Source organism: Pagrus major, chromosome 9, assembly GCF_040436345.1.
Source record: "Pagrus major chromosome 9, Pma_NU_1.0".
Lineage (NCBI taxonomy): Eukaryota > Metazoa > Chordata > Actinopteri > Spariformes > Sparidae > Pagrus > Pagrus major.
In genome coordinates this window covers 30,137,810-30,161,131 of record NC_133223.1, presented here as the reverse complement: position 1 = coordinate 30,161,131, position 23,322 = coordinate 30,137,810, and the positions used below count along the sequence as shown (strand labels likewise).

The 23,322-nt window shown below is 40.2% G+C and overlaps 3 protein-coding genes across 6 annotated transcripts; 2 read left to right on the top strand and 1 right to left on the bottom strand.

The window, feature by feature from the left end:
• Positions 1 to 42: 42 nt before the first annotated feature.
• On the top strand, positions 43 to 2,516 carry LOC141002094 (endoribonuclease YbeY-like). Its single transcript, XM_073473257.1, has 4 exons — positions 43 to 648; positions 781 to 912; positions 1,319 to 1,387; positions 2,147 to 2,516. The coding sequence occupies exons 1-4, from the start codon at positions 439 to 441 to the stop codon at positions 2,240 to 2,242; spliced, it is 507 nt and encodes a 168-aa protein (XP_073329358.1). The 5' UTR covers positions 43 to 438; the 3' UTR covers positions 2,243 to 2,516.
• On the bottom strand, positions 2,509 to 16,065 carry usp37 (ubiquitin specific peptidase 37). 4 transcript variants are annotated; one of them, XM_073473253.1, is made up of 24 exons: positions 15,912 to 16,065; positions 14,821 to 15,050; positions 13,558 to 13,714; positions 11,468 to 11,556; positions 11,257 to 11,390; positions 10,841 to 10,918; positions 10,490 to 10,578; positions 10,222 to 10,315; positions 9,435 to 9,590; positions 9,019 to 9,150; positions 8,715 to 8,838; positions 8,214 to 8,461; positions 7,973 to 8,090; positions 7,721 to 7,800; positions 7,221 to 7,385; positions 6,940 to 6,993; positions 6,576 to 6,723; positions 6,266 to 6,485; positions 6,008 to 6,174; positions 5,705 to 5,765; positions 5,259 to 5,374; positions 4,959 to 5,028; positions 4,489 to 4,627; positions 2,509 to 4,206 (listed from the first exon to the last, which is right to left on the bottom strand). In XM_073473253.1, the coding sequence occupies exons 2-24, from the start codon at positions 14,992 to 14,994 to the stop codon at positions 4,119 to 4,121; spliced, it is 2,901 nt and encodes a 966-aa protein (XP_073329354.1). In that variant the 5' UTR covers positions 14,995 to 15,050; positions 15,912 to 16,065; the 3' UTR covers positions 2,509 to 4,118. The 4 variants fall into 4 exon arrangements, with proteins under 4 accessions (XP_073329354.1, XP_073329356.1, XP_073329355.1 ...); XM_073473255.1 differs by having other exon boundaries at positions 11,257 to 11,372; positions 15,912 to 16,059; XM_073473254.1 differs by having other exon boundaries at positions 13,564 to 13,714; positions 15,912 to 16,059.
• An 82-nt stretch (positions 16,066 to 16,147) lies between these two features.
• LOC141002220 (CCR4-NOT transcription complex subunit 9-like) lies at positions 16,148 to 22,035 on the top strand. The gene is made up of 8 exons (XM_073473453.1): positions 16,148 to 16,528; positions 17,044 to 17,229; positions 17,322 to 17,437; positions 17,948 to 18,057; positions 18,165 to 18,274; positions 18,639 to 18,737; positions 18,854 to 18,945; positions 21,171 to 22,035. The coding sequence occupies exons 1-8, from the start codon at positions 16,511 to 16,513 to the stop codon at positions 21,337 to 21,339; spliced, it is 900 nt and encodes a 299-aa protein (XP_073329554.1). The 5' UTR covers positions 16,148 to 16,510; the 3' UTR covers positions 21,340 to 22,035.
• The last annotated feature ends 1,287 nt before the right edge of the window (positions 22,036 to 23,322 follow it).

The window sequence follows — 23,322 nt, the reverse complement described above, 5'->3', positions numbered from 1 at the left end:
GTTCCGGTCCGACCATTCTTTTGGTCCCCCCCTCGATGCTAAAGTTCGTTCCGCGGTTGCTAACGCCGCGACCTTTTTTTTAATCGCTTGAATGGCCGTTAAACAGGCGAGCGACCACTTTCCATAAACGACATAATATGTTTTAGTTTTCTCAATTATATTGTCATATCAACACAACCATGAGGAAGCTTTAATAGTCGGTTTCGGGGGAACTATTGTGCTGATACTTGCCGGGACGCGTCACCTTGTATTCGGCCCTGCCCGGAATGGCTGAACGTCACTCACGACCAACGGAAAACTGACCAATCGTTGTCGTAAAATTCACCGCCACAGAGAAACTGTACCGGCCCCGTCGTCGACAGTGGGTTAGTTTTGACTTTCACCTATGTCTCAAGATTTTTTAAAAAGCCCTTTTCTCTTTTTTCGCCGGTTTTCACAATGGGAGTAGTACTGCGGAACCTCCAAAAGGTGGTGCCTCTCCGCCGCGCCAGGCTGCGCAGGGATGTTGACACGCTCAGACACATCCTGGGCGTCCAGAAATTTGACCTGGGCATCATCTGCGTGGACAACCACAGGATCCAGCAGATTAACAGCATATACAGGAAGAAAAATGTGCCTACGGACGTCCTCTCGTTTCCATTCTACGAGGTAAATATGACTGCATGCCAGCCACCTGCCTCCATAAACACTGGAGGAGGTCACCAAGAACTCTCTATTCATTTTTATCTTCTTTACTTCTTTAAATAGTCATAATTGAAATGACACTTGTGTGTGTTTTAGGACCTGAGACCCGGTAAGCTGCCATGCCCCCTCTACAGAGATGAGCTGAACCTGGGGGACATTTTCTTGGGGGTAGAGTTTGTGATGAAGCAGTGTCAGGAGGACTCATTAGACCTGCACGGGGCCCTCACTGTGAGTAGACATTTTGACATTTGTTCAGATTTACAGAGACATTTTCACTATATTTGTAGATATTAACCGATATGTGGGAGTAAAAAGCTTGATATCAACGGGCTATATTGGCCAATATACACACATTTTTGCAGTGCTGCCTTAAATGTGGATATCAAACACTTGTGACAAAGATTTGTAAAGGAGGCAGGATATTTTAGAGTTTAGCAACACACTTTCTTGCCTAAAATGTCATCAGTCCACTGAAACTTCACTTGGAATTCAATAATAAACTACTCGAGCATCTTTTTCTGCATGATAATCTCACAGTTACAACACACACATGAATACTGATGTTCGTAAAATAGGCAAACCGATATATTGGTTGGGCTCCGGTTAATTGTTCCTCTTTTGCTCCATGTTTCAGGCCGTCACTGCACACGGTATCTGTCACCTGTTGGGCTACAGACATGAGACAGAGGAAGAGTGGACCGAGGTTTGTATGAAGATTTCATGTTTCACAACACATTCAAAGAGTCATTTCAACCTAATGACAAAGTAAAACACGAACCCGAATTCAGTTAAGGTGTATGGAACAGTCTCCGTTACTCTTGATAATCCAAAGAAGTCACTTATTCCTTGGTATTTAAATAAGTAGTTAGGGTAGAAAATGTTCATAGCAGGTCTGTGGGTGATCCAAAGTAATGGGAGCTGTTCAACAAAAAAGCATGACGAGATAACACCGGTGGGAGTTGAGAGAGTATGTTTCTTTGAAGTTTCGGTAAAGAGGCCTGTTCGCTGAAAAAAAAAAGGTGCAAACCACCTGGAGAAAACAACTGTTACCTTTTATTCCCATCCAATTCTGAAATACATAATTTTATCTCTCAAGCATAGACATCCCAACGCACGTTCACATAGCAAAGTCTGCTCGTATAATTGTTTAGATGGTGATTTTCCTTTTATGGTTTGTTTCGATGCTTTTTGGGTTCTATTGAAAGTACATTTGTACCTTATGACCCACAATTTGAATTTGACTGTGCGGTTTTGTCACACCATAAAGTAGAGCTGCCAGTAATCATTATCTTCATTGTCTTTTATTTTCTCGGTTAGTTGTTTGCTCTATAAACTGTCAAATAATACCTTTTCTTTGAAAAAAATCAAGTCATCGAATAGTTTACATTTCATCATCGCAGCTCTACTGTAAATCATCACAGGGGATGATGTTAAAAAATGTTTGTTTTAAACTTGTTTCCAGATGCTGCAGAGGGAAAAATACATCCTCAGTGAGTACAACAGACTTACAGGAAGACATCTGGAGCCGCTGATGAAGAGATGTACTCAGGACAGGTGACAGTGACATCACCTTTAGCTTCACACTTGCACTACATGCACTATGGTGCTTGATTTTGTTGTTCACGGGCCTGTAACCAGTTGAACTGCTGTTTGAATAAAACATTATTTTATTAATTCCTGCATTCATGAATAAATGTACACTGGATGCTGTCGGTGTCTTCTCCACGATCACAATGTGCAGCTGTTTGATTGTGGATTTCCTTTTTCAAACACTGGATGTCAGTGTTTGTTAGAGTTTTAAACAACAAATAAAAAAAGTCTGTGCACTTTCACTGTAATATTTTATTAAAATCTGCTTTAGGAAGAGTCAGTCGTGTATGAAGGGTAGAAAAAGCTGTTCATTTTTACTTCACAAATACATTTCACCCTCTTTACACTGCATCTGGGACAGGATGTTCAGGAAAGCGCAATGTTTCAGAAATTCAAGGCAGACAGAAAATACAAGAACAAATTGGTGTAACAATACTGTACCTCCTGGAGTCTCCTCCTAAAAACCCAACTATAAAGGACTGGGTATCAAGAATATATTCAGTCCGTACTGATCTTTCTTTAATGCTATGTTATGTAGATTTTCATGTGTTGCATGGTCTGATTATGTCCAGCAGACAACATGTTTCAATGTTACTCGTTAAATGTGGTGTACTGAAATGTGACTTCTTTTTATTTTTTACAGTGTAACAAACAAGACCTGTACAACCAGTTTCTAGAATAACAAAATACTTCCTCTTTTCCCGTTCTATAAGCAAGCACGCCTGATAGGAACTAGTGGAACAGCATTAGCAGAGGTCTAAAGTGTTAAGTACTGTATACTGGCCTTACAGATGGTGAAATAAGAGACATTACGCTATAGCTAGCTTCCCTGGTGATCTAGTTGTAATGACTTCTATTTGCCGTGGCGTATCTTAATGGGTTAATTAAGATAAAATCAACCCCTATGCTGCAATAAATAGAAAATCTTGGCTTTTTATAATGAAAATCTGACTTACACATTGTTGACAAACATATCCAAAAACAACAAGGTTGTGCAACTGTCAAAGTAAAGCTTTTTTACATATTTATAAAAAGTTTTCTCGGGAGGCACAAGGTCAAAAACTCCAAAATAATAAAGTGGGCTTTACTGAGAAAAGCTCAGTAAAAACAGGCTGTGTTGTTATTAAGCTTACGGATTTTTCTCAAATCTATAATATGGAGACAACCCCACACACACACACGCACAAATCAGGCCATAAATCAAGCACAGAAAGCAAGTGGGCAAACATACACACACACACACACACACATACACACTCAGTGATAGAAAGCTGATTTGATTTGGCCAGTTTGTGCCAGAACATAAATATTGCACCAAATGTACCCGCTAAATACAACAACCCTCTAACTCTATTATAGCTTATACTCCAACATAGAATATATCTTTATTTAGTTTTATATGGGAAATAAAGGGTCTGCAGAACATACAATCCATGAAGCACCAGCAGCATCTGGTGCGATAGTTGCTCTTAAGTGAAAGTCTGAATGAACGGCATTAAAGTTTAAAGAAGTGTATCAAGAAACAAACAAAGAAGAAAAAAAAACAAAAACAGTTGTTTGATAAAATCATAGCAAAGAAAAACTCCAGCCCCAAAAACATGGAGGCAAACTTTGATCCACTGAACATTTTAACTGCATTTCTGGTATTTCAAGAGTCTAGACAGTTTAGCACCTGCGTTGGCATTCACAGGTGCTAGTTTAGCAGGCCATTTAGTCAGTTGTAGAGGAAAAGAAGTGCCTGAAGACGACCAAAAAAAGGACGGCAATCAGTAGTACTCAAGGCTGTTCTGAGGAGAACTCCATCTAGCAGGGTTCAGCTGTGGATGTGTCCAAAGATGTAGCACTCAGAGCGGCTGCAGGACGTTCCTCCCTGCCTCTGAAGTGGCGCTGGCTCCAGATCTCTCCATTTCAGACAGCTGCTCGAACACATCCCTAAAGACACACAACATAGACAGGAGTCTTACAGACCATCATGTAATGCCCTCCAACAGGAACTTCTCACTGAAATCATAAAATATTTTTCATTACAGAAGCATTCACGCAAGTGCTCAAAAATTCTGACAACATGAAAAACAAATAGAGCCTCAGGGCCGTTTCTGTACCTAACAGGAAAACCCAGACATGTTTCATCAAAGAGGCTGGTCAGGATCCAGCTGTTTCATTATGATAACAAAGACTAATTGAAGACGGTATCCAGTTATTCTCCTCACTCACTTGTGCATGTAGAAGAAGATGTAACCACTGCGGTCACGATCTCGCTGGACGGCTGCTTCCTGTGTGCGCGACACGTCCAGGTCATTGTAGGTCAGCCACGACTGCTTCTTCATGTCGTACACGTCGCTGATGTAATGGCCTTGAGTGGAAAGTAAATAATAGTTCATCAAGAAATGACTATTTCTTCTCTGGTGTTTGATGTATTGTTGACGAAGGCTTTACAGAGACATTTTGTAAAACTCAGACTACTGAGGATAAGTTGTACCCTGGTGTAAATATCAGGTCAGGCAATAGACACAACATGTCAAGTTACTGTGTTACACTCCAACATCATCACTGAAACCAAACATTGAAATACTTCTGTCTTCCTTGCATACAAGCACTGTGCTCAGGTTTTATGTGCAGGCATCCACTCTTTTATGCAAAAGAGTGGATGTAAATCAACTCCTAACAAACAAGTGTGAGCTCACCAGAGGAGGAGCTGCTCCCGATGTGACTGACGACACTGATGAGTCTAAAAGAGTTGGCCAAGTCTCCGCTCTGTGGATTACAACGTTTAAAAGGTTACTATGAATCAAAGTGGTTCAGTGTTGTTTAATGTATACTCATTATCATTACAACAGCTAGAAATGTTTAGTAAAAAAGTTGAGGCAGACTTCTTTTACTTCATTGTATTTGTAGCGCACAATAGTTGCTTCTTTTTAGTTTATAGTGGAATTGACCAAGATTATCAGACTACACTAGTTGTGTAACTGCAGGATGTTGAGTACCTCAGCGTTCCTCTTCAGGTTCTCAGCCTCTGCTTCAGTGTACTCCATGTCCAGCACGTCTTCGTTTCCAGAATCATCATCTGAACACAGCAGCTCGGGCAGAGAGTTGTTAAACTCTGTTGGGTGACGAGCAGACATTGATACTGGTCAGGTATTACTGCAGCACAGTGATTCCACAGTTTATTGATTTTATGTCTGATAGAAATTGCAACTGGCGCTCAAAGGTTTTGCCCTGAACTTTGTGTTGTCAGTGTGGGCTCTTTTGTTTGACGACAATTTGAAAAATTAGAAGAACCTGCAGTGAATTTGTGAGATAAGTGATGGTGTTGTGCCTCCCCCACTTCTTTAACATGCTCAAACAGCCATCAGCTGACTATTGCCAAAAGATGCTCAACATGTGATTATCAGGGCCAGTTATCCAGCTACTCAACAAACTTGGTTCTTACCTTGCAAACTGAGCTCCGTGGCCCTCTTCAGATCATCATCCTCTCTCATCTCTTGGGCCTCCTACATGGGGTGAAGTGGAGGAAAGGTAAATACATTACTGAGATTTAGTGTGCAAATTTTCAACACTGCATTTTCACTCAGGCTGTCACTGCTGGGTGTTAGGCGTCTTGAAGTTGTCTACATATTTGATACACGCAACTGTTCTTCAGCATTCCAGTGCAACAATACAGTATGTAGATACAGCACCATCGTTCCATTCTTAAGGAAAAGCCCTGCAGAAGTCACGTGGTCTTTAATCTTACATGCTCCTGGAGGCTCTGGGCCAGAGCCTGCTGTAGCTCCTGTTCTTCCCTCTCCTGATCCAGACTGTACTGTTGGACCCAGTCCAGTTCTCCCTGCTGCTGCACACCCTCTGGAGTCTGATTCTCCTTGTTCTCATCCATGGTTAAGTCCAGGGAATCCAGAACATCTACACAAGATCAACAAATAAACACATCAATTAACAAATATGTAAATACTAGTGAGGTGAACTCCAATAAAACATTATGATGTTGGACTACCTGCAGGCTGCTTGGTGTCTGTTTCCAGCAAATCTGTGTGATAGGCCAGGTCATGGGCATCTGTGTCTCCAAAGCCTGTGTCAGGGCTGCTGGTCGGCTCATCCTCCATGGGGGGAGGAGCCGACAGCCCGGCCTCTTGCCGACTCATCTCCAGCACGGCCTCCAACATTTCGTCATCATTTATGCCACCAAAATCCGCTGAATCTATTACTGCTCTCCGCTGAAACGCATAAAAAACAGTGTCAAAACAGCAACAGAGACGAGAAAAGGAGGCTACATTTTAATTGTTCAGGTCCGTCAGAAAACTCACCTCTTCTGGTCGGTCGTCGTCATCAGGCAGACAGCTGCTGAGGCGTCGCTTGCGGCTCGCGCTCACCTTTCTGTTAGTTTCTTCTTCACAGTCAGAGTCCACAAGGATTGAGGTGCAGGTGGAGTTGGCCACTTTCCCTCCAATCCTTCTACACAGACACAGTTCAGGGATTAGATTTACAATGAAAAGCTAGAAAGCCAAGTCTGCAAACACTTTAAGTCCTATTTAGTCAAGCAATATGTGACACACACTTTTATCAAGGACGCTGACAACAGAATTGTGCTTTAGAGCTTGTTGTGTCCAGTTTAAATTAACCATTTCCTTCTTTTTTCTGTTTATAATTTAAAAGTCTTGCAGTACTTACCGGAGAGGTGCTGTGGAGGAGTTGACCAACTGTGATGTTTTAAGTGTTCTGGACCTTTGAGAGCAACAAAGAAAACATTTAGAGTCCTAATTGTTGCTGTTGGTTCATTAACCATCCTCTCTCAGCCAGTGAGACCAGATCTAATGTATCCAGATTAATTGCAAAGCTTTCACTTAAACCCAACTGACTCAATCAATCGCTCAGGTTGTAATTACCCAGACTGTGAAATGTTCAAAGTTAATTTTCACACGTTTTATTTGAGAATGTTTAGGAAGTCTTACATGGAGGCTTGGGAGCTCCAGCCGAGACTAACAGGGGGCCGTGTGGATTCGGTGCAGTGGGACAGCAGGGTCAGGTATCGGGGGATCACCACCTGCTGGCCCAGCTTGCTGTTCAGAGACAGCTGAGCGTTAAAGCTGTACCGTTTCAGGTGAAGGATGAGGACTCTGCAGGGAGAAATCAATAAATAATTACCCTCTGTTTATCAAGACATTCTTTTATTCTTATGACCAACAGATGATTACAGAAAGTAACAGCTAGGATTCTAATTGTGGCTGAACGGCTACTTAACATCTTTGAAATGCAGTGAACTTCTGCTCAACTCGAAAAGTATGTACAATTTCAAGTATTTGATGATGAGCATGACATCTTCTCATGGTGCATTTCCCTCTCAGGGGCTGCAACTAACAATTATTTTCATTTTGGATTAATCTGTCAATTTAATTTAATCGATTAGTTGTGACATTGTCTCTCCAACTCTAAGTTTTCTATGTAGACATACCTGGGCAGTTTGCTGAATTTATGCATAACAGTTGCTGCTTTCCCGTTGCACTTTTCACACGAGTACTCAATTTCCTCCATCTGCAAAAGGAAAAAGTTACTTATTAACTTTTGGAATATGTAATAATATATCTAGCAGAGTCCTGGTTGTTTCGTGTAGGACACCTTTAGTTACTTTTAAAAGAAATATAACCAGCTGGGAAAGTGGTTAAAGATTAATCATTCATAGAATCAATTCTATGAAAAGACTCACCCTGAAGAAGAGATCCAGGGAATCCTGAATAGAGCGAAGTGGGAGCGTTTTCTTTCTGCGTGGTAGGTCGATGGACAAGTCATTGAACTGCTCTCGCTTAGTCACCACCTCGCCACAGCTGCAGAGCAAAATAAAGGTTTAGCACACAATTTATTTCCCCCAGAGCAACTAACAGCTTTGGCATTACAAAAGACACACTGCAAGGATAAACTCAGCGGATCCAGCAGGAAAAAGGCCTCACCCTTTGCAGATGATAGTGTGCTGCACCTCAAACTCCATGTTGACCGCCACGGGGCAGGTGTAGATGCGGGAGGTGTCCACCTCTTCACCAGGCTCTGTCTTGGTTGCAGACGACGTTGCTTCCTGGCCGTTCTCACCCACCACAGAGGATGACGAGGATGCTGCAGCTTCATTCGTCAGGCTCTTGTTCATTTCCTCCACATCATCCTTTAACTGGTCCAAGCACTGACTCAGGAACTCGTGAGCATCCTGGTAAACATTGTGACACGCATGGACTTTTACGGTTTGTTTGCACAATTATTGAATATGAGGAGTGTTATGTGCAGATAGGTGACAATTTAAACATATCTGAGCTAAAGCAGGTAAGGGCTTCACAAACAAATACTTTACAAACAGTTTATGGCATGACATCCATCTGTAACAAATGAACAAAATCTGAATAAGGTACTTTTCAGGTACCATTACCTGAAACTGAACTGTTGATTCTATAGGGAGAACTTACATTCTGCATGTTTCCAGAGAAACGCTCGGCTGTGGAGGAGATTGCACTCTTCACTTTCCTCAAGAGGTCCTTTTTTGTCTCTGGACAGCCCACATCCTTCTTTGCCATAAGGTGAGCAAAACGCCTGCAGGCAGTCAAGATATCACAGAGTTATTTAAAATGCTTTAAAACATTTCTCTTTGCAGCTTTTCAACAAGTGCTTTTAAGCGGAATTTGAAAAAGGGGTTTATTAGCAAAGCACAATGAACCCCTTGAACAAGAAAGTCTTTAAATCTAGCCCTGTGTACAGAGCCTGACGTGGTACCTGAGCAGTGCATTGATGGGCACTTTCTTCCACGAGATGCCCTGCTTCAGCATGTCATTGGAGAAGGAGGGGAGGCTGAACAGGGACTGCAGGATGGCATTCATGTAGCAAGTGTTGCCAAGGTTAGAAAATCTGAAAGATACAAAATGAATGGTTTAAGGAAAAAGAAGGAGGAAGAGTCATATAAGACCTTGAATTTGGTAACAGAACATCTCTTTTCCAGGAGTTATACAGACGTGACTTTCACAATGTTACAAATGTTTGTGTGAAATTAGAAAAGCAAAACTGCCTCTTGGAAACCTTTGTTTTTCTCGCTGAAACAGATCTTTCTGATTTCCCTTGTATTTCATTTGGGTTCACAACATTCAATATAAATGCAATCCAGTCTGTCTTCAGATTTAGTGGCTTATTCTTACCCTTGCAGTGGCGGCTGAGGCTGGGCCAGAGTGGAGGGCCGCTGCTTGTTCCAGCCACTGTAGTCCAGAGAGGGACGGACCTTCTTGAAGGGAGTGGAGTGATTAGGCAGCATGAGGCTTCTCTTGACTGAGGTGCTCTGTGCTGTACTGGATGGCCTAGTACAGATTATACAAATGTCAAATCACTGCTCTCACCGTAATTACATTCTTTAACTTCACAACTAGATTTAAGTGCGTTTAAAATTCAATCTTGAAAACTACTAATCTCTTCTGTAATTCAAAGCCAAAATCGTAGATCATAAAGTAGACGTGCAATAATGTGACACCAAAAGTATGTTTCACTGTATTGCTCAAGTATCTTCATATGGAGACAAAGATGAGTAGAGCTGCAATGATTAATCAAACAGTCGACCGAAAAAGGGATTCATTGCTCACTATTTTGATAATTAATTGATTGTTTCAAGTAAAAATGTCAAATATTTGCTGGTTCCAGCTTCATAAATGTCAGAATTTACAACTATTATTTGAAGTTTATGATAAATGTTTGTGTATGTATGTATATAAATGAAAACTCTTTTTGGATTTGGACTGTTGGTTGGACAAAAGAAGCAATCTGGGATATTGTGAAGAGCATTTGTCTTTTTTTTATAGACTAAATTATTAATCGATTAATCGTGAAAACAGTTCACAGAAAAATCTATAATAAAAAAAGTATCTGTTAGTTGCAGCCCTACAGATGTGTGCTGACCCATTTGCATTTAACTCTGCACCACTAAAAGAAACTCACCTGTCCAGGAAAGAGTGACTCTGGCTGTAGTCTTTAGTCACAGATCGGCTGCCGTAGAATGACGTTGGCTGAAGGGGAGTTGAGGCCAGTGGAGCTGAAGGTAAGGGGAAGAAAGTATGCGGGTTTATGTTTCTATCTATTGTCTCAAAAGTGTTCTAAAACCGTACATTTATACATTTTAACATGCAGGATGAACTCTACTAAGCATCTGAACACATAACCAGAGGTATACAGATGGTATTGTTGAGCTTAGGATGTAGAAGTTTACCCGAGCTCCTGTTCTCCTCTCCCTGCTTCATCTTATCTTTACAGCTCAATGGAAACTTCCTGGATGGATCTGAAGTGGCTTTGTTGTTGCTGAGAAAATGTAAATACATATTTTTGTCATGTTATCTGACTGTAGCAGAATTAAGAGAATTTAAACATTGATTGCACTTTGATTATTGATCTCAGGGCCATCACACATATAAATGATACTACTTACATAACAGCATATATCAACATTCTGGTATCTTCCCAATACTTATAGTCGAACAAAAGGCAACAGAAGTCAGGTTATTTCGTGTGTATCCAGACCACTACAGTTTAGTCTGGGAAGTGAGGCGTGTACGCCTTTTACCTTGAAGAGTCATTTTCCTTGGGGTAGTCCTCAGTTAGGTCACTTTCGGAGTTAAGGAGTCTTTTTCTCTTCTCGCTCCTGAAGAACAGAGACAGAAAAATTCACATCACAAGCCTTAAACTGAAAGACAAAAATCTAACACCTAAGAAAGACAGGTGTGACAAAGTTACAAGGACTTGCTATTTTTGTCAGTATAAACAAAGAACAAAGAATTTTTGCAGAAGGCGTATCCATTCACGAATAAAGGATTTTTAAACTTATCTTGCCAGACTGCCTCCACACACTATGGACTTTCACTTTGAGAAAGCTGAACAGTCACTGGTTTTTTGCATTTTTGTATTTTTTTGTTGGTTTGTTTTTACAAAGAGAACACAAGATCGTTCACATAGCACCAGCAACATGAATTTCAGTCCTACCTATTCTCAGAGAGTCCAGTGCGAGTGGGAGTGGAGGCAGCTCTACTCGGGCTGCCCAGAGGCTTCCTCGGTGTCGTGTCCTCCCGACCTTCCGCACTCTGCCGCCTCGGTGTTGTCTGGAAGATGTTAGGAGTCTGGATATTTGAGTCAAATGTAAGTGTAAGCTTCGTCTTAATATTTTCATGTAAAAAAAATCTGTGTACTTGCTCACCTGTCTCTCCCCTGATGGACTGGTCTCATTTTTCACAGAGCGGTTCCCAAGCACACTGAAGTTTGCACTTCCATGGGATGATTTTAAAACTGCGAAATTAGAAAGAAGAAGAATAGGAAGTCAGGACAAAGTATGTGACTGAAAAGATGTTATGAATCCCCTTCTCACAAAACATCACAAGTGACATTAGCCCCATATGCTCATTTCATTCTGACAGGTTGTTCATTGTACTGTGTGGGTGGGACGGGAGTAATATTAAATTATGCAGGATGTTAAAACCAAGCCTTAGGATTCAGGGAAATTGTGATAAGCATGAGGTCCAGTTGTATCATTATTTATTCAATTTAAAGTCAGAAAATCAAAGGCCTGTTTTGACAAATTTGTGACAGATCTGCTGAGAGGTTCAATGCACGGTGATCTTTAGACCATGTCGTGTTCTGTATCAAAATAAAAGCAACCATACAGTACAAGCAGTGTATTAAGTACCCAAAAGTCATACTTGAGTGAAAGTAAAGATTTCGTGTTAAAATATTACTTTGGTAGAAGTTAAAGTCACTCATATGAATAGTACCTAAAAGTCTCAAAGTATCTGATATTAAATGTACTTCAGTATCAAAAGTAATTTTCTTGCAAAAATGAACTTAAGCATCAAAAGTAAAAGTAAATCCTACATATATTTACATCCATGTATATATGGTATATTATGGGTCAAATGATTATCAGCATGGCCAATTATCAGTCAATTATTATTAAAAAAGTACAACATTTGACTCCAAAATGTAGTGGAGTGGAAGTGTAAAGTATCAGAAAATGGAAATACTCAAGTAAAGTAGAAGCACCTCAAAATTGTACTTAAGTACAGTGCTTGAGTAAATGTACCTAGTTACATATTCCATCAGTGGTATCGAGTGTAGAGGGAACAGGTGCAACAGGATTTATATTTTCTAATTCTGCCATTCTTTATCTGAGGCTATGATAAAGTCCAACTGAAGTCACATTAAGTCGTCCCTTTTTGTAGTGACAAAAATAATGTCAACATGTTGCTTGAAAACAGACTGTTAATAGTTTTTAATTATTAAGGAAGAAAAAAGGTCTACTCAGAAAAATAGTTTTCCTCTTTGGCGACTGGAGGGACTGACAACAAACTAGCACTGTAGCCTACATGTCATGGGCAGACAGCATAATGTTAGTGGTGTTGAAGAGTAAGGACCACGCAGCATCTAATCAGACCCAAGTGACATTTACAGCTCAACAGCCAATTAGCCATCGAGCAAGCAAACTGACATTAGCAATGAACTTTTCCTCTGTGAATGTTTATTTTTGTCGCTCATTCAGCAAACTAAGGTTCAGGACAAAGCGTATGTTCCTGTTTGTGAGTTAGATAAGAAGGAGACTATAGCAGGAAAGCTAACCTGAGCTGTTTTTCTAAGTCTGTGGCTCATGTGTCTTGTAGTAGGACGGTGTCTGGCTCAGTCCGACCATCTGCTCTGTCTATGTAGCAAACTAAAGTTGCTGCTTTATGTAAAATTTCCAAACAAGGTCTCAGTAGATGGATACAGTATTTGGTTGAATCAATGAAGAACAAGGGGCCACAGATCATGAAACCAGAAATAATATCAAATTAAATTAATAGAAAAATTAATTTCTTAAATGAGCAGAGAAAAAGTAGTACAGCAAAGATGTATTTGACTTGAAATTCACTAGCCATTTTCACTTGAAATGAACCAAACACATTAAGAAACGTAACCAAAACACAACACTACTCAACATCAAAATATATCGGCTGGAATTTAAGACACGTATGTCTTAAATGTATCAATGTTTGCTGCACATAAAGCCTGAGAAATTCTGTCACAAACTTTACCAATTTAACATTACCTCGAGAAATGTTGCTGAAGCATAGCTGTAACCAAAAATAATAACTTTATATTCTGCAAAAACATGAGTGGATAAACCAAAATACAGTTAAAATGTAACTCAACATTACAATGAAGACTTGCTTGTGTTGCTTTGGTTATCCTCATCCACTTAAATGTGCCGTGAATCAACAAAGTTTTGGGAGTTTTTAGAACAAGCAGTGCTGTAATTACCCGTACTTGTCTTTGCCTGCTTCAGCTTCTCCAGGTATTCTTTAGTCCTCTGGATCAGAGTCGGGGGCATCTTATCCAGAGTGATGGCACTGCTGTCCTTCAAAATCAGTTGGATCCGGTTTATAGTCTGGCTGATAGACTTCAAGTTCTGGTTCAGCTGCAAGATAATACAATATGTTTTTTTTCTCTATACATAACCATAAATGCATACTGCAAGTAACGTTATTAATTCAATATTCAATCAAATACAGTTTTATTTGTTTATGACAGAACAAGCAGAGGAAAATTTGCCCGAGAGCATCATGTTAAAACGGATCCAACTCATGTCCGGACCTGATCCTGATCCGAGACTTGAACCCACATCAGCGCAATTACATTTTATGCGCCATTTGAAATTATTCACCATCCGTCTCACTCCTGCATGCTCTAAAGACTTAAAAGGTGGCATGAAAAACTTTGCAGCTTGCCCCTTGCAGAAGGTGGCGGTTGTCAGAATGTCAACAGAAAGATTTCAAGTCACTCCTGCAGCAGCAGAATCCACCTCTCCACAGTTAGACTATTTGCTTAGTATCATCCAGATGCTCATATTTACACTAAAATATGGTAAAATAAACATGAATATTTTGTTACAGTCCTTAGACACAACCCATGAGCTTGTGAGCAAACATGTTGGTTTTTGGTTGCATTCGGGTGCCCTGTTCTTTAGCAAATATGACACCTACAGCTCATTCAGAAGGTCTGACTGTGTACTGTAATTTTGTGACTGGCTCCTGCTCAAGATGCTCAAACATTTACTAGCTTTATAAACAATACACTAGACTCGAGCCAGCCAGTCATTTGATTCAAAGGACTGTTAGCCAATAAATTACCTGAGACAGAGCAGGAACCGTGCAACAGCAGGCGGTTGGCAGGCGTTGCAATATTCTTTTGATTACAGCTGTACAGACATTTGAGTTATAATAGGAAGCAATAATAGGAAAAGCACATGTGTTACTAATAACATTAATGAGCTGGCATGCACAATAGCCTGGTACCCCATGAGCTGGACTCTGTTTGCTGTTTCTTAAGCTTTCCACTCACACGCAAGAAAATGAGTTATCCATCAGCTTTCCCCAGGGTTTTTGACATTAAAATAATGGAGGGGAGAAACACTAAAGACTGCTCATACAAAATGTCTCCAACAATTTGAGTGTCAGTGACAAAACCCAACATACTTTAGGATTTGAGCCCTTATTGTATAAATAGAAACAAAGTGAACCGTACCTGGAAAGTTTTGGCAGCTCCACCACAGTTGAATCTGAGACAGAGGTTGACTTTGTTGTCCTTTTCCAGGATCTCAAAAGTTCCCTCTCTCCACTTGGTGGTACCCTGGTCCATGCCGGTGAAGCGGATCTTAACAGCGCCACCGCTGGAGAGTTTGGGCACTATGGTTGCCATGGCTTACTATCCAGTTGGTGCACTTTGGAGGCTGGGGACCTGTGATCAGACAAATCCTAAACAAGGAGGGAAATTAAAATCAGCTGTTAGTACAACCACGGTGTGGCATTTAAAACCCACACACTCAATGTCTAAGTCTACATGGTGAAGATTGTAAATGTCAGTGCCACCAAAATAACCATCATTAATGCCACTGCACCGTGGAGAGATCAGCTGTAAATGACTTAAAATAACTCATCACCGCCGATACTGCAACTTAAAAATCAGAAAACACTTTGACTTTGCTTAGTTTATGTAACTCAACGTGAAACGCAGTGAAGCTAGCAAACGCTTCACTACTGAGCGCTTGTTGAAAGTCACAACAAACTCCCAATGAGCACCGAGCAGCGCAGCATCACAACTGAGCAGCCCCGACACGTTTTACACGTCGTGCTGCACCACAACAGACGACACACTCGCAGAAAACAGGGAGTAATTCTCGGCAAAGTGGTAAAAAAAAAACTCACGCCACTACTGTTAGCTGGCTAGCGGTTTCCATTAGGAGCCAATGAAGCCTGGTTTTGCATTAGCCATCAAACTAGCCCAATCTGTATCGCAGCAGCTAAGACAGGCGAGGGTGCACGACACATTAAACACCACCGCTCCTCGCTTCTTAGCGTTATTCCGACAAGACGAACAGTCACAACATGTGCAAAACCATCACAGTCACGAAAAGCCATCCGGGTTGACACCACGGCCAAGCTGAACGTCTGGGATGCCGTCCCCTCTCATCTACAGACGCTGAATGGATGGAGGAGGCCGACGTTAGCATGTCGGCTAGCAGGCTAGCGGGAGCTAGCTAACAGGCTAATTTGGCTGATTGTAATATGGTGATGAAAACAGTGTCGCGGTGTTGTTTCATCGTCGCAGCTCCTTACCTGTCGATGATATGCGCTCGCCTTGAAACTTTCAAATCACAATATCGTTTTCGTAGGTCCTCCGAGGATAGAAAGACTGTTTTGCCGGCATTCACCTGCTCCCCAGTACGTATGTTGTTGACAGTGGACCCCGCACACGACGCCTCGCAACACTGCGCGATGATGGCGGGAATGTGAAAATTTACAACGGAAGTGATGACCGAGAGTACGTGCCGATCCTACTCTCGCGATACTTTGATTATTTGTATGTAGGTTGCATCCCCTGCTAACAAAAATTCGCTACTGGATTAACTATTTTATTTGTGGCGTTTAGTTTTGAGTTCTCGAGTTATCGATACACAAATATGTGATTATAATCCGGCGATCTCAAGGTTTATAAGAAGTTATGTTGCTTGTAATGTTGATTTACGCGCGTACTGGGCTCCATTTGTCGGGGGATTTAGCAGCTAGCTTGGGCTAGCTGCCCGTATTACTGTGTGCTAGTTACCCCAACTTTGTTTCATTGCAGCCACGTTAGTTTTCCACTGTCGTTAACTTCACAAATTTCAGCTGATATAGTATTTTTTTAAACGCATTGGGACCACACAGAGCTTCAGAGGATGCTGGCGACGGGAGCGGTGAGTATCTAACAGCGCACTGTACGGTAACAACCGTGTTCACATACATTTCCTCCTTTGTTTCCCCTTAAATTGCTGTAAGATTGTTAAAAACCTGCTCATTCATCATCATGTGAAAGTATAATACACATTTTTATCATGTTCCAACAAAAAAACCCCGAAGACATTCAATTAAAGATTCATATGTATATATATCATATATTTTAGAGGCATTCTCCATCAATTTATTCATATTTCCACATATTCAGCCTGGCATGTGGCATCCAGGGATATTCACCAGAGCCCAGAGTTCAGTTTTAAGCTCTGGCTTTGAACAGTGTACAGGATAAAGCTGTTTGCTTCTATATAACGCCTTCATGTCAATCATGTGAAGCTATATTGTGGCTGTGTCTAATGGTAACATACATAAAATATGTGTGTTAATATTGTTATGATAAGTAAAATAACAAATAATCACCTCTAAGGTTTGATTTGCATGGTGATAATCTGTTGATTATTTTCCCTTACTCTCACAGGCTGTAACTAACGTCACAGCCCTGGCCCAGGTGGACCGGGAGAAGATTTACCAATGGATCAACGAGTTGTCCAGTCCAGAGACCAGAGAAAATGCATTGCTGGAGCTAAGCAAGAAACGCGAGTCCGTGCCAGACCTGGCACCAATGCTCTGGCACTCCTGTGGCACCATTGCGGCGCTGTTGCAGGTCTGTATCTGTTCATTTTTTACGCTGTTGTGTGGTTTTGATGTTAGGTGTAACTGTATTTTTCCAAACACATGTTTTCTTTCTCTTTCTAGGAAATAGTGAACATCTATCCGTCTATAAACCCACCTACGCTTACAGCTCACCAGTCCAACAGAGTGTGTAATGCCCTGGCACTTCTGCAGTGTGTTGCCTCACATCCAGAGACACGGTAATGTGGAGTTCAGCATAATGAAGAGAAAGCTTCAGCTATCCAATGCACCAAAAAGCTTTTGCTACTTAATCTTTAGGGCAAAGGCTATTTTTTCCACTAAATCTGACATGGTTTACTCTCAATTTGTTGAAATCTCATTAATTGGTTCAGTTATCCAGAACACAAATCATTGTCAAAAAGTCACTGGCAAGAGAGGATTTGTGTGTTTCATGTGACAGTATATGTCTTTTACAAATGTTAAAGGTAATGCCCCAGAATTCACTTCTAAATCAGACATGATACATGACTAATTTCCCTTTTTAAAATGTCTTTTTATGAACATGTCTTTCATCTGACAAAAAGGGCTTTAATCCCTGTTTTTCATGGCTTGTAATGTTAATGTAGGGATTTATTTTTATCTGAACTGTCAGTAAAATTCATAAAGGTGACCTCAGAGCTCATGTCTGCTATTTACTGTAAGTCTGGTCACTTTGATTAAAATATTTGTACTTCTTTTTTCCTTATCAGGTCAGCTTTTCTTGCTGCGCACATCCCTCTCTTCCTTTACCCTTTTCTGCACACTGTGAGCAAAACCCGTCCGTTTGAGTACCTGCGACTCACCAGCCTCGGAGTAATAGGTAACCTTTACCCCAGCCTTAGGTGTTTTATTTTTTGATTGAGGGCAATTTCCACAAAAATGTGTCTTTATCTTTCTCATGAAGCTGTCTCTCTTTGTTTACTGCAGGTGCCTTGGTGAAAACAGATGAGCAAGAAGTGATTAACTTCCTCCTCACCACTGAAATCATCCCGCTGTGTCTCCGCATCATGGAGTCAGGGAGTGAGCTCTCCAAGACGGTACTTAACTGTTCCTGCTGTTTTTGTCCTCTGACAGACATTGTCTCGAACTTGACTGTTATTTTAGAGTAATTGTTCAAACCTGTGTCCCAACATTTTCTCCTTCTTTCCTTCTTCGTCTGTCATCTACAGCTGTTCAAATGCCTAATCTTCCCATCTGTTACAAATAAGTCATAAGTCATTTCTCCAATCCTGCTTTTCACTAAGATTTATGAGCCTGTATCACTGCTATGGTTCTGTTTAAATGGACTTGTTTTCTACTCTTTATTTCTAGGTAAAATAAATAAACTGATTGTTTTGGTGCCTTTCAGGGCTGTAACTCCAGGTAACATCTCACCATTCTTGACTTCACTTTGTTTAACAGGTTGCTACATTCATACTGCAGAAGATCCTATTGGACGACACAGGCTTGGCGTATATATGTCAGACGTATGAACGTTTCTCCCACGTGGCCATGATCCTTGTAAGTGTCCCCAGAGAAACATCTGAATTTACCGTCCTCGTGTCTCTGCACAGTGTGACATCGAATAGAAGTTAAGATCCTCTGTCACAATATCATCTTCATCTTTTTCTTTGCAGGGCAAAATGGTGCTCCAGCTCTCTAAAGAACCATCAGCTCGCCTCTTGAAGCATGTTGTTCGCTGCTACCTTCGCCTCTCAGATAATCTCAGGTAGAGCGCTTTGTTGCACAGATACACTACACCTGTTTTAATTTTGGCTGTTGATTGAGCTCCCTCGTAACCCTGGAAACTTTTAACTTGTTAGAGAAGAATTTAATGATCAGTGCTTGCCACTAGGAGGAGCCATGACATAATACAGTGTGTTGACTGTTGTCAGTTAAGTGGCTTCTCGGTATGTGGTCAGAACTAAGTGTTTGCACACTAACTGCAGCAATTAGTCAATGATCAGAAAATTAATTTATTGCCATTCTTATAATGACTTTCCAATCGAGTGGTTACAGCCTTATAGATGCTGCTTCTTTTCTCCTCTTATATCATTATAAAACAGACACTTTTGCACTTTTTGGCTGCTGGTAGAATCCAAGAAAGCCATTTTAAAATGCAGCTCTGAGCTCTAGAGACTTGTGCTGGACTGTTGCCATTTTCATTAACATTTTATAACATTTCCCCTGGTAGAGTTAACACCACTTTGCCTGAAATAAAACCCATCCATGCTCAAGTCAGATAAAAGTATTAGATTTTTATGAAATCTAGCATTAATCTTCGGGAGAACATTGCAGGAACTCCACATTATACAGCAAAAGTCACATGTTTAATACATGAGGGAAGGATTAGAACGTAATATAGTAACTAAATTGTTCATACGATGAGAAGTGTCTGGATCCGTCTGCTCAGCTCAGCAGTCACTCTCCTCATACATTCACCTTTGGGTAATCAGAGCAGCACATTGTGAGGTCAGAATAAAGAAAACCTGAGGTTTTACAGGTTGAAAAAAGTAGAGAGTAACGGCTCTATCAGGGATATTCAGATGAGGAAGGTGAGAGAGTGTATGCAGTTAAATATAAAGTTAGATGATCAGCAGCTGGATATTAATGTTGAGCAGTAGAGTCTGCATCAAGTTAAACTAGCAGTAGACAAGTTTTTTGTTTTAACTTCACACTATGAAGTAAATGTTGACTGCACGATGTAGAGGCTATAGTATAATGACACCATAAGTGTTTAGATTGGATCTTTAAACCTCGCTTTCATTATGTATATGTCTGCCACGGGGCACGATGTCTCTTGGGGAAAATGAAGGCTGACAGGAGATCCAGTCTGGCTGAAAGCCTCACTTCATTTCTCTTTTCTTTATGGCTCCATTATAGATTAAATAAATGAAGAAACTCACATTTTGAGTTTTCATTCTGTGTTGTTGGTAGTTGCTATGGAAAAATGGAAAGCGATCTGGTGGTATTTGTGACAGTAGCGCCAACAATAATAATGCTTGAGGTTGGAAAAGTTGTCTGTTTCCACATCTTGTGGATGAATCCACCAACGGATTCCTGCAAGAAAAGCCCTATATGTTTTACTGAATCAGAATTAGAATCGTGTTTATTGCCATATTCTTTCCCATACAAAGCATCTGCTTTAGTTTGTTGTTGCATAGACATAAAAGCACTAAAAAAAGAAAGATAAAAGCAGTTCAGTTCACTCAAGGAGCATTAATAGGAAAATAATATTGAAAATGAAGTATAAAAGTACAACAATAATGATAACAATAAAAACAGTGTTCACAGTGTGGCTCTTTAAATAAAAGAGTTGTACAGTATGTCCAGATGCAAAATTCATAGTATTAGAATGAAAGAAATTTGCATATACAAGTTCAAGTTTGAGTCCAGTTAAAACAATAAAAACTATATGTAGCATACCAAGCATACAAATATAGACTGAGCCTGATAGGTAATTTATAGCTCATTAGAGCGATTATCCCTTTAAGTGATATAAATTATGGATATCAGGAAGCAAGGTGGTGCTTAAAAAATGGATCAACCTTTGATAATTAGCAGGTGGAACATCCATAAATAACCTGTATCTCTCCTCTCCTCTGCATGAGTTTTCCACACGTGTTTATGTCATCTTACAGACAGAGAAGTACAGGCTTTCCTAAGTAGTTTACCTCTCGCTGCCATTCATAATAATATAATGAATTTTATTTATGTAGCACTTTTCTTCGCAAAGTTACCAAATGCTTTGGCTGATGAAATGAACGTAAAGGATAAGAGCAAGTATGATTTTAAAAACAATAAAAGCAATAGGATAAAAAAAACAGTATAAATAAATAAGAACAAGAACAGATATCAAACATTTAGAGTCACCAACATGAGTATCTGTTTTATAGTAATATAATGTTGACAGAAAAGCTCATTGGTTTGTAACATGTGTGATTCCTTCCTCAGAGCCAGAGAAGCCCTACGTCAGTGTCTGCCCGACCAGCTGAAAGACAGCACCTTCGCCCAGGTACTGAAAGATGACACCACCACCAAACGCTGGCTCGCACAGCTGGTCAAGAACCTGCAGGAGGGACAAGTCACCGACGCAAGAGGCATCCCGCTGGCTCCGCAGTGATCGGGACAAAACAGCTGACAAAGAGGGACTCTATCATCACTGTCGAGATTTTGTATTTTGCCAAAAGTGGTGCTAAGACTGCCTGCAAAGTGAAGGACATGATAGAGGAGGATGTTGTTTGCTTTTGGATAGATGGATTAATTTACAGCAGTATGTCACAAGGTCACTATCACAACTTCAAATCTACGTTTTAACGGCCAGACTGATCAAAGCCATTACTGATATCGATATTTGAGAATCATTTAAATCCAATAATGAGATATTGGGTGGTATTTGTTTTTGACGTGAACATGTTTGGCCAAAAACCAAATTTCAAACTCAAATTTGTTTTATAGTGATAAAGATATGTCTGGAGGATGTTTTACAGTTAAACTTGACTATCAAGACAATAACAGTACACTGAAATTCATAAAGACATGAAAATACAACCAACTTGAAATCAGAAAAAAATTGTACAATAAAAATGCAGCCCGTAAACGTTCAATGCACTGCAATTTCTCTCTGTCAACATATCAGTACTGATATATCAATGATAAACCGGTATCTGTTTGCCAATATCAGCTCTTCCAATCTATCGTTCAGCTCTGGTCTTTTCCTGTCACCGCTGTATCTGTCTGTAACATTCCACTTCATAGTAGGAGCTGTGTTTTTTTTTTTTGGCTTCTCGTGTTTCAAATAAGACTTTTTAATCTTCTACATGACTGGGTGTGTCTCTTTTGTTAAGCTTCTGTGAACAGCAGTTTAGTAATACAGTGGGTGTATCTCTGTATGGTTTTGTTTTGGCCAGAGTGAAATGTCTTGTTCAAGATATTTAATAAATAAACACTTTTCCACCCAACTTAGGATTTTAGTAGTCCCCTTGACATGTAGTAGGAGGAACTGCTGCAGTCTTATTCACTGGAAAAGAGGTGTGACATTGGTTTTGAAGGACATATTTGGTTTATTGTCTTGTGGAGCCAGCGGCAGGAAAAGTTATCCATTGTAGCTTTACAGAGTTTCCTGCATATAAAAATGTATATTTCAAAACATTTACAGTAACAAACATACATATTGCTAGACAAATAGATTCATCTGTAAGGTTAATTATGCAGATATTGCAAAAGTAAGGTGATTAAAAATGTAAACGGTGTAAGAACACAATGTACAAACAGCCATTCACACTTCTTCAGTTGACCCATTGTTCAGGTCTTTGCACTGTCAGAGGAGACGCACACATGTACACAATCCAAATTCCTGCATTTAAAAGAACAAAAGCATCAGTATCTTAAACTACTTGAAGTACCAAAAGTAAAATGACTCATTTTGCAGAATATAACAAATCTGCATTATGTTGACTGATTTGTAAACTATGAGTCGGTGGTGGCAACTGTCGCGGGACTGTAGATGAAAATGAGCTTTTATCTTTATCTCGTACAATATATGTATTATCCCTTTAAAATGGACAAACAGTTTACTTCTAAGATGTTGTGGAGTGGAAGTATAAAGTTCCAGGAAATGGAAATGCTCAAGTAAAGTACAAGTATCTCAAAACTGTACTTGAGTATGTACTTTGTTACATTACAGCAAAAAAACCAAAAAAATAAATAAATAGAAAAGTAGCAAATCCTCAGACCTAAAGCTGGGAATATTTACCTTTTAGTGTTAATTAACTGATGACATGATGAATCTAAATAGTTGCCGATTAATTTCTGTCAACTAACCAATCAATGAGCTGTTTTAGCTCAATGTGTAAGTCTGGGCTCAACAAAAGCATCTAGCTTTTTCAAGTTAATTTTTTAATTGTTGGATATTTCAGTCAAGGCTCTGAAGTTTATCATCTGTCTATCAGATGAGCTCACCTGTGCTCACTGAGTGCTCCGTCTAACGGCCTCACAGACTTCACTGATGAGCCATCGCTTCCTTTTACCGGAACATTAACAGATTGTTCCATTATCCTCCACGACTGAGATGGACATCATGTATCGCGGACACACCTTCGCTCGA

What these genes read in the sequence shown, in the direction of transcription:
- LOC141002094 (XM_073473257.1), top strand. Translation starts at nt 439, where the DNA reads ATGGGAGTAGTACTGCGGAACCTCCAAAAGGTGGTGCCTCTCCGCCGC. An exon ending in TCTCGTTTCCATTCTACGAG is followed by an intron (nt 649 to 780) that starts GTAAATATGACT and finishes TGTGTGTTTTAG; the next exon opens with GACCTGAGACCCGGTAAGCT. An exon ending in CAGAGGAAGAGTGGACCGAG is followed by an intron (nt 1,388 to 2,146) that starts GTTTGTATGAAG and finishes ACTTGTTTCCAG; the next exon opens with ATGCTGCAGAGGGAAAAATA.
- LOC141002220 (XM_073473453.1), top strand. An exon ending in CCATTGCGGCGCTGTTGCAG is followed by an intron (nt 17,230 to 17,321) that starts GTCTGTATCTGT and finishes TTCTCTTTCTAG; the next exon opens with GAAATAGTGAACATCTATCC. An exon ending in CACCAGCCTCGGAGTAATAG is followed by an intron (nt 18,058 to 18,164) that starts GTAACCTTTACC and finishes TGTTTACTGCAG; the next exon opens with GTGCCTTGGTGAAAACAGAT.
- usp37 (XM_073473253.1), bottom strand. Translation starts at nt 14,994, where the DNA reads ATGGCAACCATAGTGCCCAAACTCTCCAGCGGTGGCGCTGTTAAGATC. An exon ending in CCCATCAATGCACTGCTCAG is followed by an intron (nt 8,839 to 9,018) that starts GTACCACGTCAG and finishes GACTGCCTGCAG; the next exon opens with GCGTTTTGCTCACCTTATGG. An exon ending in AGACACCAAGCAGCCTGCAG is followed by an intron (nt 6,175 to 6,265) that starts GTAGTCCAACAT and finishes GATCTTGTGTAG; the next exon opens with ATGTTCTGGATTCCCTGGAC.